The sequence below is a fragment of the Rhinopithecus bieti genome, unplaced genomic scaffold (genome assembly GCF_001698545.2).
Source record: "Rhinopithecus bieti isolate Rb0 unplaced genomic scaffold, ASM169854v2 scaffold_32100, whole genome shotgun sequence".
NCBI lineage: Eukaryota > Metazoa > Chordata > Mammalia > Primates > Cercopithecidae > Rhinopithecus > Rhinopithecus bieti.
This window is the reverse complement of record NW_016813603.1, coordinates 29,464-44,894: the sequence shown is the minus strand read 5'-3', so window position 1 is coordinate 44,894 and position 15,431 is coordinate 29,464. Positions and strand designations below refer to the sequence as shown.

Genomic DNA, 15,431 nt, shown 5'->3' with positions numbered 1-15,431 from the left:
AAACTTATAAAATTTCCAACTGCATAAAACTCACAATGACACAACACAATAATATACCACAAGCAACTATTATTTAAAACTGAGTTATGAAGAATGGAATACTAGGCAGAAAAAAACAACTAGCCAACTTGGAAATTAGAGTTCTATTTGCATTTGTATTAAAAAGGCTATTCATTAATTTAATTCACCACTTGAGTCTAATTGTCAGTTTATGCCTGAGCCTAGGTCCCTGTCAAAAAGGGACATAACAATTTATTTTCTTTTATCATAAATATTTATTGTTTCAATCAAGGCCAATCCTCTTACTCCAAACAAATGATAAACCCCATTCAATAGAGGAGTAAACAGTCACGTATCAGATAGCTACAGACATTGGCTGGTATTCAGTCTTTAGCACAACACATACACTAAAATAGGTTTGCTCAGGATATGTAATAATTTGTGCCAGTGGAACAATAAAGTCTACTATTTAATTTCCTTTGCTTCAGAAAAATGTCATTAATTCAAGCACCACCAACTCAGAAACCAGAATCGTGTGTGCCAGGCTAACGTTGGCTTTCATGTCCCTGTAGGAAAAAAACAGTTTACTAAGCAAAGGTAAAGCACAGCTCAGGTGTTCTCTGAATTATACCATCTTTCACATTATTTGTGTCTGAATTAGTGAAGTGAAATGATACTTAGCTACCTATAAAAGGGACAGGAAAGAACAAGATGAGACAGACAAGAGCAGTTAAAATCTTATGGGCTTATAGAATTTTTGATGATTTTACAGAGATTTATTAAAAGTTTATAGAATAATAGATTAAAATTATAGCACATAAATTGTCACCTCTCATTTGACTTGCTGGCTACATCTACTTTCTCATTGCATTTTTCTTACATAACTTCTAATTGATTATATGGTTATGAATAGGTTGACTCATAAATCTGAGCTTCCAAACCCTGTCAAAAATTAAGAGTAAATCATACCTGTAGTACCTTGTGTACTTCTAGCTGAGGACTTCTTCTCAACTGGATACTGCAGAGGTATTACAATGCCTTGATCTGGCTTCTGAAATGCTGAAATGAGATTTTTTATTTTCCGGAAATATCTTTTATGTACCCCAGGTGCTGTCTGGAAAATAAAAGGCCAAGCAAATTATTTACCTATCTCGAAATGATACAAAAAGACCTACAAAATGTGCTAGGGATGCTAAGAGAGGTAACATTTGTGTAACTTGTTGAAATATTTGAAAACATAAGAAAGAAGGAAAAACAACATTCCAGAAGAGCTTACTTTGGTTGGCTGAATTTCCCTGCAAGAGGAGCTAATGAGCTGTCATTTCAGTTCTCCCAAGGGTGGTATTAGTTTGTACAAGCTCTTGCTCATCGCCCTGCCCTTCCTGCCTGCTCCCCATCAGACATCTCAAACCTCTAAGGGTATACAGGCCATTACCCACAATGAATTCACCAACAGAGGGGATGCAGTTAAAAGGAAAAAAAAAAAAAAAAAAAAACAGATCCTACAGGTCATTAATAAAAGCCTGAGGAACAACAACAAAAGAAAACCAACAACCCATCCTCCCTGCCATCATCCCACAATATAAAATGCTACACAGGAAATTAAACATTGGCTGTTATGATACACACAGTGCACGGCTAGTTCAGTCCTCATACTCTTTCACCTCATAATATTTCCTGCGTCATTCTTCACATTAAAATTTTTCCTCCTTGGGAAACTTCCCTATAATCCCAAAATTATTCTCTTCATCAGCATGTCACTGTAACAAGGTTTTCTCTATGACACGAAAATGAAAGACTATATAAGCTCACCTTTATTTATTTGTGTATTTTTAAAGAGACAGTTATTTGCAGATGACTATTAAAATGTGTTCCTTTCCTGACATCAGTTGTCTTGCAAAGACACTGCCTGAAATCAACAACAATTTCCTGCAAAAGCTTATGAGCCAAGCTTCAGGCATCAGCTCAAAACTGTCATTTTACATAAAATAAAGTAGTATTGCTATGAGCAATTGAACAATGACTAGTATTTTTTTTCAAAGTTGTTTTTCAGCTATTCCATCTGGAAGATTTTGAGGTGGGAGCTGTTTGTTTTTTTAGAATTTAATGAGAAAACATGAAGGCTGGCATGAAGACTTCTGTCAGCTAGACAGTGGTATGCTGAAGATAGCATACTACACTATCCATAGTAACTCTCAGTCATTTCCTTATGTTGGGGTAATTTTTCATTGAAAACATGACAAAATTCTTTTTAGCTCTATATTAGTGTTCCCCCATATGTTCACAGTAGATGTAGAACACTCTCTCACCCAGCTCCACCCCACTCTCTCACCTACCCTCCATCTTCCTAAAGCTTGATTGAGAACTCATCCAAAATAACATGGCCATTCTTGCAGAAATCCAAACAGTTCTTTGGTTCCAAGATAGAATCTCCAAATTGCAAATGCAGGCCATAGGCACAAATTGCCTCCTTATACTCTCCTCAGTGCACTTTTTCATTTGCAAAGCACATTCCTATCTCTTGCCTTCACTATTTCCTCACAAAATGGCAGTTATTGGCTTATTCAGTTATTCCCATTTGACAGATAAGAAAATGTGAATGCAAAGAAATTAATCAGCTTGCCCAAAGTCACACAGACAACCAGAGGCAGAACTGGCTCTGAATCCCAGGACCCAGTCTCTTGCCTTTCAGATTAGAACTGGGTCAAACAGGATCTAGCGAAGCTAGGGTCATCAACCAGTAGAGAAACTACACACTCCCCAAGTGTGGAAAGATTTCAAACCACACATCTTTTTGGCTGTTCTTGTGGCTTGCAAAACCATTGATCAACAGAAGCATAGCCGGGCACAGTGGCTCACGCCTGTAGTCCCAGCATTTGGGAGGCTGAGACCAGTGGATCACCTGAAGTCAGGAGTTCAAGACCAGCCTGGGCAACATGGTGAAACCCCAGCTTTACTAAAAATACGAAAATTAGCCGGGTGTGGTGGCGCACACCTGTAATCCCAGCTACTTGGGAGGCTGAGGCACAAGAATCCCTTGAACCTGGGAGGCAGAGGTTACAGTGAGCCGAGATCGTGCCATTCCACCACTCCAGCCTGAGTGACAGAGTGAGACTCTGTCTCAAAACAAAACAAAACAGAGAAGCATCATTTTTATGGGTACTGATATGTATTAACACTTGATTATCCATGCTAACAGAGAGCTATTTGAATTGGGGATCTGATGTTTCATAAGCAAATGATTGGCCTATTTTACAGTGTTTTACTTAGATTAATAAGGACAATTATTTAACATCTGCTGATCTCCTGATCATATACCCAGTAAAGCCTGAAGACAGTGATGTCAACAGGGTGACATCACTGTTGTGATGTCAGTACATTTTAAATAATGTATTGCCAACAATTCACATATTAATAAGTGAAAGTAGATTGTAGAATTATCTAAATTAACAATTTAGCAAAATTTTAGTCTGAGTCATATAAGATAATACACTAGGCAATGATTTAACCTAAAAATCTCTCTAAAACTAGAAATACACATGATATCTGCCTTTCATAATTCTGTGGGGCCAGGGTTCGATTTCATTACACTCTTTAAAACAAATCTCACTTACCTAGATTTCTAGCACAATATATGCACAGATGATGGCGTGCTACTGCCCTGATTTTTTCTGCAGCATGGCAAACTAAAACATTGTTCTGAAAATCAGTATTAATATCTATCATTTACCCAGTTTTGAAAATATATTTATCACAAGAATTGTACCACTGACAACTCTCATCCTGTCACTGAACTCAGCTATTCTTCAAATTTGCACATCTCCCATACTGTCACCTCTTAGTTATCCATGGAAACATGTATTAGATCACAGCTGGTCTTCAATATGCTCTAGAGAAATTTCTTCCAGTCAGGTGGTATGAGCTCTGAGAATATATACTAGTTTAATATTCACCTTAGAACAGCACTGCTAATAAGGTAAATTTAGTAGATAGAAAAAAATGCAATATGCATTTCAAAAATTAAAGAACTTTTTAAACTATTTTCTATTTGGGGATAAGTCATGCCAATCTTCTGCTCTCTTGGTGCAGAAAATTACAATATTATTAAATGAACAAGGTCAGATCAGACAACAGGATGAGGGGCATTTGTGTTCAATAAGCCCTCTCTTCTTTAACATGACCACAAGCATGTAACAATCTCATATGACGTTATACTCAAAATGCAGGAAAACAAGTTTAAAAACAAAGTTGTTAAACCCTAAGAATTTAAGATCCTTTCCTTACATAATATTCTTCAGCAGCTGAAGGGTATTTCTCTAGGGAGAAGAGCTATTTCTGGTGAAATAATATACAAACATATATATGTCTGTGTGTGTGTGTGTGTGTGTCAGTATATATTACACATAACTTTCTTCATAATAAAGTTTAATTTCTTATTCAATCATCTCTGCAGTGATACAGAGAATTTTTTTAAATAAACAGGTATAAATCATTTTGATTAGAAATGGCATAACTTTATCTTTAGTTAGTATTATAGTTTTAATAATCCTTACATAATACAGCAACAGTGTGTTTGAAAACTTGGCCTAATTCATCTCAGTGGTTCAAAACATTTGTGGTCTGTAATTTGTGCTTTCCAACTTACTGATAAATTAGTAAACGGGAGAGCTATTTTAACTTTTTGAAGTCTAGACTTCAGAAAATTTTAAATGTATAGATTGAGTTATTAATAGGAGCTGTGGCAATTTTCAGGAGTTCACTTTTTTGAGGGCTCACTGTGTGCCAGGCCCTATGGCAAAGAGCTTCTTTATGTGTGTTATCTCATTTACTCTTCAAAATGAGCCCTGTGCATAAGGGAGGATTCTTAGGCTCAGTTTACAAATGAAGAAACTGGCTCACAGAAAAGTCAAGTAACCTGCCCAACATCATAGACCTACCAGAGAGGAGGGGAGACCAGACCTGGAACCCAGATTTGCCTAGTTTCTTCCCAAAGCCTAGTGTCTTCCACTCATAACTGTTTAATTTCAAGTTATAACTTCCCAAGGATATTGTAGTCTCTTAGAAAACAAGCATCATGGTTTTTAATCCCCATAATACCAACACTCATATTGGTATCATCTGGTAAATAACTGTTCATTTAATTATTTTACCTGCTTTTGATATGCTTTCTAAGATTTCACATAGTCACTAAAAGTTTGACATAACCCTTCTACATTTTTATCTTTCTCCTGAAGTCAAACAATTCTGCAAAATGGTGGCTAAACAGGACTGGGACCAAAATTCTCTAAAGCTTTCTTAATGACCCAAGAACAATTTTTGATTGGAGTTTTAAAGATTTCAACCTTATGAATACTTCATAATGTAGAATTCGCTCTTTTATAAAACCAGCCTAAATTTCAAACACCTCCTTGACACCCCAGAAGCAAAATAAATAAAACTATACCTCAGCACTCCAAGAACCTGTTTCTGTCTGGGACACTCGGTATGTATAAATGTAACCGTGATACCTGTGAAAGAATAAACTTCCGTTACTAAAATATTCCAAAAGAACAATGGATACTGTAAATTTAAGCTTAATATTACATATAAATGTCACTTATACTAGGACACACGTATATGGTGCCATGCATTCATAGGAAGCAAAGCATAGTGAATCTAACTTGTCTCCATATTGTAACTGCCCAACCACAGTTTCCAGTGAGATTTATCTTTTCATTTTTTGAAGTATGGAAATTCATGCTCCTAAAGATTTGTCAAGTTGAGAGACTGTTTGGACAGAAAGAAACTACAACAGGGACCTATTGTAATTGATAAAACCATGAATTATTAGATAGTTTTAACAAACAATAGACTTATTTTTAAGTACATATCAAACCTTAAGGTGAAAAATTTTCACTGGGATAATACACTATCAGGCCTACATAATTATTAATATTAATAATATTTGTTATAAATATAATAGCAATAGTATAAGGATATACTATAATATGAATATAACTATATTTTTATAAAATTACTATTTTAATATATAGTAATATAATATTGCCACAGTCATGCATCACTTACCAAGGGGGATACATTCTGAGAAGTGCATCATTAGGTGATTTCATTGTTGTGCAAACATGATAGACTGTATTTACACAAACCTATGTGGTATACCACCTAGGCTATGTGGTATAGCCTATTACTCCAGGCTACAAACCTGTACAGCATGTTACTGTACAGAATACTGTATGCAGTTGTAACATAATGGTAAGTATTTGTGTATCTAAACCTACCTAAATATAGAAAAGGCACAGTAAAATACAGTATAAAAGATAAAGAATGGTATACCTGTTGAGAGTACTTACCATGAACGGAACTTGCAGGACTGGAAGTTACTCTGGGTGAGTCAATGAGTGAGTGGTGAGTGAATGTGAAGGCCTAGGACATTACGCGACTAGAATGTTATAAACACTGTAAACTTAGACTACACTAAATTTATTTTAAAATATTTATATTTCCCGGATCGTGAGGTCAGGAGATCGAGACCATCCTGGCTAACACAATGAAACCCCGTCTCTACTAAAAATACAAAAAATCAGCTGGGCATGGTGGCACACACCTGTAGTCCCAGCTACTTGGGAGGCTGAGGCACTGAGGCAGGAGAATCATTTGAACTCAAGAGGTGGAGGTTGCAGTGAGATGAAGATCACGCGTCCACTGACACTCCAGCCCTGGCAGGTGACGCGCAGCGGGACTCTGTCTTCAAAAAAAAAAAAAAAAAAATAAAAAAAAAAAAAAAAATCTCTTTCAATAATAAATTTACCTTAGATTCCATTCTTTCTACTTTATAAACTCTTAAACTTGTTAAACTTTTTGACTCTTTTATAACACTTTGCTTAAAACACAAACACATTGTACAGCTGTACGAAACTGTTTTCTTTATATCCTTATTCCATAAGCTTTTCTCTGTTTTTAAATTTTTTATTTTATGTATTCTTTGCTATTCAAGCTTTTTTTAAAAAAACTAAAACACAAATACACACATTAGCCTAGGCCTACAGAGGGTCAGGATCATCAGTATCACTGTCTTCCACCTCTACATCTTATCCCACTACAGGATCTTCAGGTGCAGTCACACACAGGGAGCTGTCATCTCCTATGATAACAATGCCTTCTTCTGGATTACCTCCTGAGGGACCTGCCCAAGGCTGTTTTACAGCTAACATTTTTTATATAAGTAGGAGTAGATTTTAAAATAATGATAAAATGCATAGTACAGTAAATATATAAACCAGTAACACAGTAATTTGTTATCATTATCAATTATTGTGTACTGTATATAATTGTCTGTGCTATACGTTTTTTTCTTTTTTCTATTTGTTTTTTTCTTTTTTTGAGATAGAGTCTCGCTGTATTGCCCAGGCTGGAGTGCAGTGGCGCAATCTCAGCTCACTGCAACCTCCGCCTCCCGGGTTCACACAATTCTCCTGTTTCAGCCTCCCAAGTAGCTGAGGCTACAGGTGCATGCCACCATGCCTGGCTAATTTTTGTGTTTTTAGTAGAGACGAGGTTTCACCATATTGTCAGGCTGGTCTTGAACTCCTGATCTCAGGTGATCCACCTGCCTCAGCCTCCCAAAGTTCTGGGATTACAGATGTGAGCCATCACACCTGGCCTGTGCTATACTTTTATACAGCTGACAGCACAGTCGGTTTGTTTATACCAGTGTCATCACAAATACATAAGTAATTCACTGTGCTGTGGCATTACAATGGCTACAACATCAGTAGGTGATAGGAATTTTTCAGCTCCATTATAATCTTATGGGACCACCATTGTATATGCTGCTCGTCATTAAGGAAAATGTTGCTATATTGCACATGACTGTATTACTATATTACTCTATAATATATTATAAATGAAGTAATAGTAAAAAAAAATATGAATTCAAAACAAGTGCTGCTTGTTTTGTTATATTTTGTGGAAGAGCAACTCTAAAATGCTGTAAACTAGGACTATCTCCAAAGTGCCTTAGCTGTAACTTTATTTTCCTAAAAGCAGCTTATCCTTTTAAATGGGGTAAATATTCCCTCCCATTACTCAGTTTATATCTATATTGCATATCTGTCTAATTGATTTCTACTACATGCCAAGAGTTTTACTTTCTGTATTAGTCTGTTTGGCTGCCATAACAAAATACCATACCTTGAATGGCATAAATAAAAGAAATTTACTTTCTCACTGTTCTGGAGGCTGGAAAGTCCAAGATCGATGTGCCAGCAACGTAAGCTTCATTTTGAGCCCTCTTCTCTTGCCTTGCGAGTAGCTGACCTCTTGCTGTGTGCTCACACAGCCTTTTCTGTTGTAATAAGGCCCCCAATCCTATCATATTAGAGCCCCACCCTTATGACCTCATTTAACTTTAATTATCCCCTATCTCCAATTACAGTCATGTTGGAGGTTAGAGCTTAAACATATTATGGGGGAACTCAATTCAGTCTATATCATTCCACTGTTGACCCCCAAAACTCATGTCCTTCTCACACTTATACCATCCCAATGGCCTCAAAATAAATTAATTCTAGCATCAACTTAAAATCTAAAGTCCAAAGTTTCATCTAAATAAAATTAGATGTGGGTTAGACTAGCAGTATTATTCATCTTGAGGCAAAATTTATTTCCAGTTGTGAAACTATGAAACCAGACAAGCTATGTGCTTCCAAAATATAATGGTGCTACAGGAAGACGATAGACATTCCCATTCCAAAGGGAGAAATTGGAAGAAATAAAGGGGTCACAGGTCCCAAGCAAGTCCAAAATCTAGCCAGGCAAACTCCATTAGCTCTTAAGGCTCAAGAATAATCCTCTTTGATTCAATACTCTGCCCTTCAGGTTCACTGGGAAAGCAGCATCACCGCCACAGCTCTGTAAGGTGGCCACATCCTTTGGCTAGGGTGATGGCCCCACCCATGTGGCTCTGTTGGATGTCAGTCTCACTTTTTGAAACCAAGGTAGAGGCAGCCTTAGCCTCCAGGCCTGTGTACTCTGGGCCTATAGTAGGAATGGCAGCCCTGGTGATCTCTGAAGCACCTCAGGGTTGTTCTTCCCTTTTTCTTGAAGGATAAACCATGTTTGCAGCCAAATAACTATACCATACTGTCCTGTTCTCTTTGGTCCAAACTGGTAATATTTCTGCTGCTTTTATCCAAACTCTATTCCTGACTTCTGCTGAGATGGCTGGTTAATATCATAAGCAATCTTAAGGAGTGATAGATAATCCAGCCATACCCTAGTGTTGTCTCCAGCACAAGCTTCCTCATTTATTGCAATACATAAAGACTCAGAATTTTCCAAATGTTTAAGTTCAAGTTCCTTTTTGCTTAACAATTCCTTCTTCAATTCATCTCTCTCCTTTTGTATTTTACCATAAGCAGTCAGGAGGAACTGAGCCACTCCTTCAACATTTTGCTTAGAAATCTCCTCAGATAAATAGCCAAATTTTTTACTCAACAAACTCTACCTTCTTCAAAATACTAGAACACAGTTCAGTCAAGTTCTTTACCATTTACAACAAGGAACACCTTTCTCCCAGTTTGCAGTAACATCTTCCTGATTTCCATCTGAGACCTCATCAGAATAAATAGTTCTACCAACATTCTGCTCACAGCCATCTATGCTTTTTCTAGAACACACCTTAAAACTTCCCCAGTCTCTACTCATTACCTAGTTCTAAGGCCACGTCCACATTTTTAGGTATTTGTTACAGCAGTACTTCTCTTCTCAGTACCAAAATCTGTATTGGTCTGTTCAGGCTGCCATAACAAGATACCATAGACAGGGTGGCTTAAACAACAGAAATTTATTTCTCACAATTCTGGAGACTGGGAAGTCCAAGATCAAGGTGCCAGTAAGGTAAGTTTCATTCTGAAGCCTCTTCTCTTGGCTTGTAGGCAGCCACCTTATTGCTGTGTGCTCATATGACCTCTTCTTTGTACATGCATTCTTCCTTTTCTCATAAGGTCACCAAGTCTATCAGATTACAGCCCCATCCTTATGATCTCATTTAACCTTAATTACATCCTAGAGGTCCTATCTCCAAATACAAGCATATTGGAGGTAAGGGTTTAAACATGTGAATTTAGGAGGAAAAAAAGTTAAGTTTATAGTACATGCATTATCTCCTTTTGACCCCACAAAAATCCTATTAGGTTTATATTGTAATATTTATTTTATAGATGAGGAAACTGAGACTTTGATATGTTAAGTAACCAAAATCAGACTAGAGATTAAGAAGCAAAAATGGGATTTGAATCAGGCCCATTTCTAGATCCCCAGTTCCTGATCCCCACACTGTACTGATATAGATTATTTGTTATATTTTAGTATATATGCCACTTAATTTGCCTAATAAATTTTACCTCATAAAACAGGAAGGTAAACTTTATAATGAATTGTTTCAGATTTTGAATGTGAATCTAAATCTATTGTGAATCAATTGAATGTGAATCTAAATCATTTATTTAATAAACTTTCTGATTGCTATTCTTGGGCACAAGTTTGAGTCAATAGAGATCTTTGGTTAGGATACGTGCTTTTTTTAATTTTTTTTAATGGTGTATTGCTCTGTCACCCAGGCTGGAGTACAGCAGGGTGATCATAGCTTACTGCAGGCTTGCTCTCCTGGGATTAAGCGATCCTCCTGCCTTAGCCTCCTGAGTAGCTGCCACTACAGTCGCACACTGCTGTGCCTGGCTAATTTTTTTTTTTTTTTTTTTTTTTTTTTTTTTTTTTTTTTTTTTAGTTTAGTTTTTGCAGAGACAGGGTCTTGCTCTGTTGACCACGATGGTCTTGAACTCCTGGCCTCAAGCTATTCTCCCACCTAGGCCTCCCAAAGTGGTAGGATTACAGGTGTGAACCACTACACCTAGCCAGGACACGCACTGAACTCTGGTTAAAATCAATGTGTTTACAAGCAGAAGGTCATGCTTGACTTGATGATCACATTTACCATTAACCTCCTTTGGAAATAAAAGTATTTAAATATGTGAATTAAATTAGACTTACGTCTGTAATCCCAGTACTTTACTTTGGGAGGCTGAGGTGGGCGGATCACCTGAGGTCAGGAGTTCGAGACTAGCCTGGCCAACATGGTGAAACCCTATCTCTACTAAAAATACAAAAATTAGCCATGTGTGGTGGTGGATGCCTGTAATCCCAGCTACTCAGGAGGCTGGGGCAGGAGAATCACTTGAATCCAGGAGGTGGAAGTTACAGTGAGCTGAGATCGCACTATTGCACTCCAACCTGTGCGACAAGAGTGAGACTCCACCTCAAAAAAAAAAAAATTTACTACATCTTTCATCAATATCCATCAGGACTGATTACGTAAAGGGCAAAAAATATCTGAAACATACTATTCAGATTTACTTGATTCATGACACTGAACAAAAGGTCAATTTAACTACTGATGTGGATTATATGATGTTTTATTTTTTACGAAGGATTGCCAGAATATTTAGATCATATATAAAATAGCTTGATATATGCCTATATATAATATGCTGAATAAATATACAATATTACAATGTTAAAGTCTTCTGTCTTATTAAACACTTGAAATCTACCTCAAAGCCCACTAACTTCAGCAAGTACTCTATGGGGAACAAGGCAAGAGCTTTGATTTCCATTTTTTACCATGGGAACTCAACGTAAGCCTTTAAGTGATTTTCTTAAAGCCATATAGCAAAATGGAGATGGAAGCAGTGAAACAGCATAGGTTGTTAGTTCCATTTTCCCTGTGAGAAACGATTAATGGCAATAATTCAGTATCATAAGGGTGATGTGGATATTCATTATTTAAAATCTCAGCAACAAAATAAGCAGAATGGTAAGCAACAAGTTTTCCACTTTCTAAAACAGTGGGTCTCTAAAAAATGCAACGATTCTATCTCCCTACTATCATTCAGACGTATTTAGCCAAAGTAAATGAGTCTGTTTTGAGAATCATTTCCTAACGAATCTGATCTTATCTCACTTTCAGTTAAGCAGCAGGAACCTGAGTACCACTTCAAAAGTTCCTACCTTCTTCAGTTTCTGAACAACCTGGTGTCAATGGTACATAAAACTTCTCATGATTAACTCATCTAATATTAACAATTTATTTCTCCCTATAACCCCTCCAATTTCTGAATGAGCAAAATTTTCTCACTCCTCAAATAGGGCAGCAGTTTATATCTTTCACTTTCAAGTTACTGAAGTAACTGACCAAGGATCCCATGTAGTCAACTCTTACTATAATATGTCATACATGGAAGAGATCTAAAACAGTGCAACTCAAATTGCATTCCCAGGATAACAGCATCAACATCACCTGGGAGCTTGTTAGAAATGTAGACTCTCGGGCCCCACCCAGACCTGTTAAATCAGAATCTGGATTTTAATAAGATGCCCAGGTGATTTGTGTGAACATTAAAGTTACAGAAGGACTGATTAAAATGCAAAGAGAATGCCCACATCTCATTGGGAATATTGATGGCAACTTCCCTGATGTCAATCGGGCTTCTTCCACCTGCCCAGGGTACTTCTGTGCCACCTCCTCCGTAGTCATTCAGTCTATGCTTTAAGAATGCAATTTTATTTTAGTATAAGCTGAAGGTTTGTCAGTCATTTCAGTCTTCATAGGACAGTGTTTCTGAACCATTTTTTCCTTTCTTCCCCAATAATATTTCTTAGTTTTATTTTCTATAGCTTCTATTATAAACCAGTAATTTTGTAATATAAAATTGAACTAAAATATTGAACATGCCTTTTCAAACAAAACATACTCTGTCCCTGTCCATGGAAAATCACTAGTTACATAATAAGAGCAAGTTATATAATAAGAGCTATAAAACTATACATATTTTTGACTGCATAACCTTGCTTATCTTCATACACTCCAAGGAAACAAGTCAAGAGGAAAAAGCAATTTGACAAAGATTTTCATACTAGCCCTATTTTAATTATGAAAACATTGAACTAACCTAAGTACCCCTAAATAAGGAATAATTACTCAAAATAGGGGAATTGTTTTTAGGTATAACCCCAAAAGCACAGACGTCAAAAGCGGAAATAGATAAATGGGATTACAACAAACTAAAAAGCTTCTGAACAGCAAAGGAAACAATCAACAGAATGAAGAGACAACCTACAGAATGGGAGAACATATTTGCAAACCATATATATGATAAGGGGTTAATATCCAAAATATATAAGAAACTCAAATTACTCAATAGAAAGAAAACAAATAATCCCACTTAAAAATGGGCAAAGGACCAGAATAGACATTTCTCAAAAGAAAATATACAAATGACAAACAGGTATGTGAAAAAATGTTCAACCTCACTAATCATCAGAAAATGCAAATGAAACCACAATGAGATATCATTTCACACCTGTTAGGATGCCTATTATCAAAAATAAGACAAGAGAGGATGCAGAGAGAAGGGAACCCTTGCACACTGTTGGTAGGAATATAAATTAGTACAGCCATTATAAAAAATGGTATGAAAGTTCTTCAAAAAATTAAAGATAGAACCACCATATGATCCAGCAATCCCACTGCTGGGTATATATCAAAAGGAAATGAAATCATCATGTCAAGGAGAAATCTGCACTTTCATGTATATTGCAGCATTATTCACAATAGCCAAGACATAATGCAATCAACCTACGTGTCTGTCAACAGATGAATGGATAAAGAAAATGTGGTGTATATACACAATAGAATGCTACTCAGCCTTAAACACAAAGGAAATCTTGTCATTTGCAACAAGGTGGATGAATATGGAGGACAGTATGTAAAGTGAAATAAGCTATGCACAGAGAAACAAATACTGTGTAGTCTCAGGTATACACGGGATCTTAAAAAGTTGAACTAATACAAGCCAAGAGTAGAATGATGGGTGGCTACCAGGGGCTGGTAGGGGCGTGCAGGGTGGGGATTGGGAAATTTAGGTCAAAGGATAAAAAATTTAGGTTAGGAGGAAGTTCAAGAGATCTATTGTACAACATGGCAACTATAGTTAAAAACAATGTATTGTATTCTTGAAAGTTTCTAAGAGCAGATTTTAAGTGTTCTCATCACAAAATATAAGTATGTGAGGTAATGCGTATGCTAATTATTCCAATTTAGCTATTACACATGTATACATATTTCAAAGCATCATGTCGTACACAATACATATATACAATTTTTGTCAATTTAGAGATAATATATAAATTACAAAAAAATAAGGGAATTATAGCAGAAAAAATGGTTCAAAATTACACTTTCTCTGTCAAAGGTGAAGGTTTAAAATATTATGCTGGCTGGGCATGATGGCTCACACCTGTAATCCCAGCACCCTGGGAGGCTGAAGTGGGTGGATCACGAGTTCAGGAGTTCGAGACCAGCCTGGCCAACATGGTGAAACCCTGTCTCTACTAAAAAATACAAAAAAAAAAACAAAACAAACAAACAAAAAAAAAAACTGCCGGGTGTGGTGGCACACACCTGTAATCCCAGCCACACAGGAGGCTGAGGCAGGAGAATCTCTTGAACCTGGGAGGCGGGGGTTGCGGTGAGCTGAGATCGCACCACTGCACTCCAGGCTGGGCGACAGAGAGAGACTCCATCTCAAAAAAGATAAATAAATAAATAAATAAAATAAATAAGTAAGTAAATAAAATATTATGCCAAATTCAAAAGTATTAGAGTCCTAGGTTTTCAAAAAAACTTTAAGTACGTGGACTATGTTGACATAAAATGATAGTATGTATAAAAAGTGGGCACAAGGAGATGCCACTCTGATTACAACTATTCAAAACTGCCTGTCCCTGTGTGTATATACACTAGAAGTAAACTTAAACTAACATAAATGCATTCTTGCATGTTATTTTTTCCTATAGTTATTTAAGTGACTACTTTTTTAAGAAAAACAAGCAGAATTACAATTTGGAGGCTTATAAACCTAGCCTAAGCAAATCACAACTCATAAAAAGATAATTCATTTTTTAAATTGTTACATCCCCTTTAGGATTATATTTCCTCTGACTCCCTCCATTAATACAGACGAACCAGCAATGTCGTGTAATTTTAACTTCCTTCCCTCATTAAAGTTTTTTTGGACTTTTTGATAATCCTAGAATTTTAAATGCATCACCAAAAAAATCAGAAAATGAATAATTGTTAAAGAGCGGTGGAGTTTTATCACTGCCATTAATTTATTTTAATTATTATAAAGCATGTGTTAATCTAGTCTCTGCTGATATTGAAATCTGTCTTTATTTCATCAAAAGTTGTCCCTAACTGTAAAAATGTGTTCAGGTTAGAAATGGACAAGAAGCAACCAACCTGACTTATTTCTTATTTTCTCAGTGGGTCAGTGTTGGGGACAGATCCTGGTTTAGAATAATTAAAATAAATT

General features: G+C 36.4%; 1 protein-coding gene across 2 annotated transcripts in view; it reads right to left on the bottom strand.

Moving 5' to 3' along the window:
* The window catches only part of SH2D1A (SH2 domain containing 1A), a 32,489-nt gene that overhangs the window by 7,382 nt on the left and 9,676 nt on the right, over nt 1-15,431 (bottom strand). Inside the window, exons 2-3 of one of the 2 annotated variants that reach the window (XM_017848749.1) lie at nt 5,444-5,507; nt 979-1,114 (exon numbers count right to left, since the gene is read on the bottom strand). In XM_017848749.1, the coding sequence (XP_017704238.1) occupies nt 979-1,114; nt 5,444-5,507 (200 nt within the window). Of the gene's footprint in view, nt 1-969; nt 1,115-5,443; nt 5,508-15,431 lie in introns of both variants that reach the window. The other variant, XM_017848748.1, reaches the window with a different exon arrangement.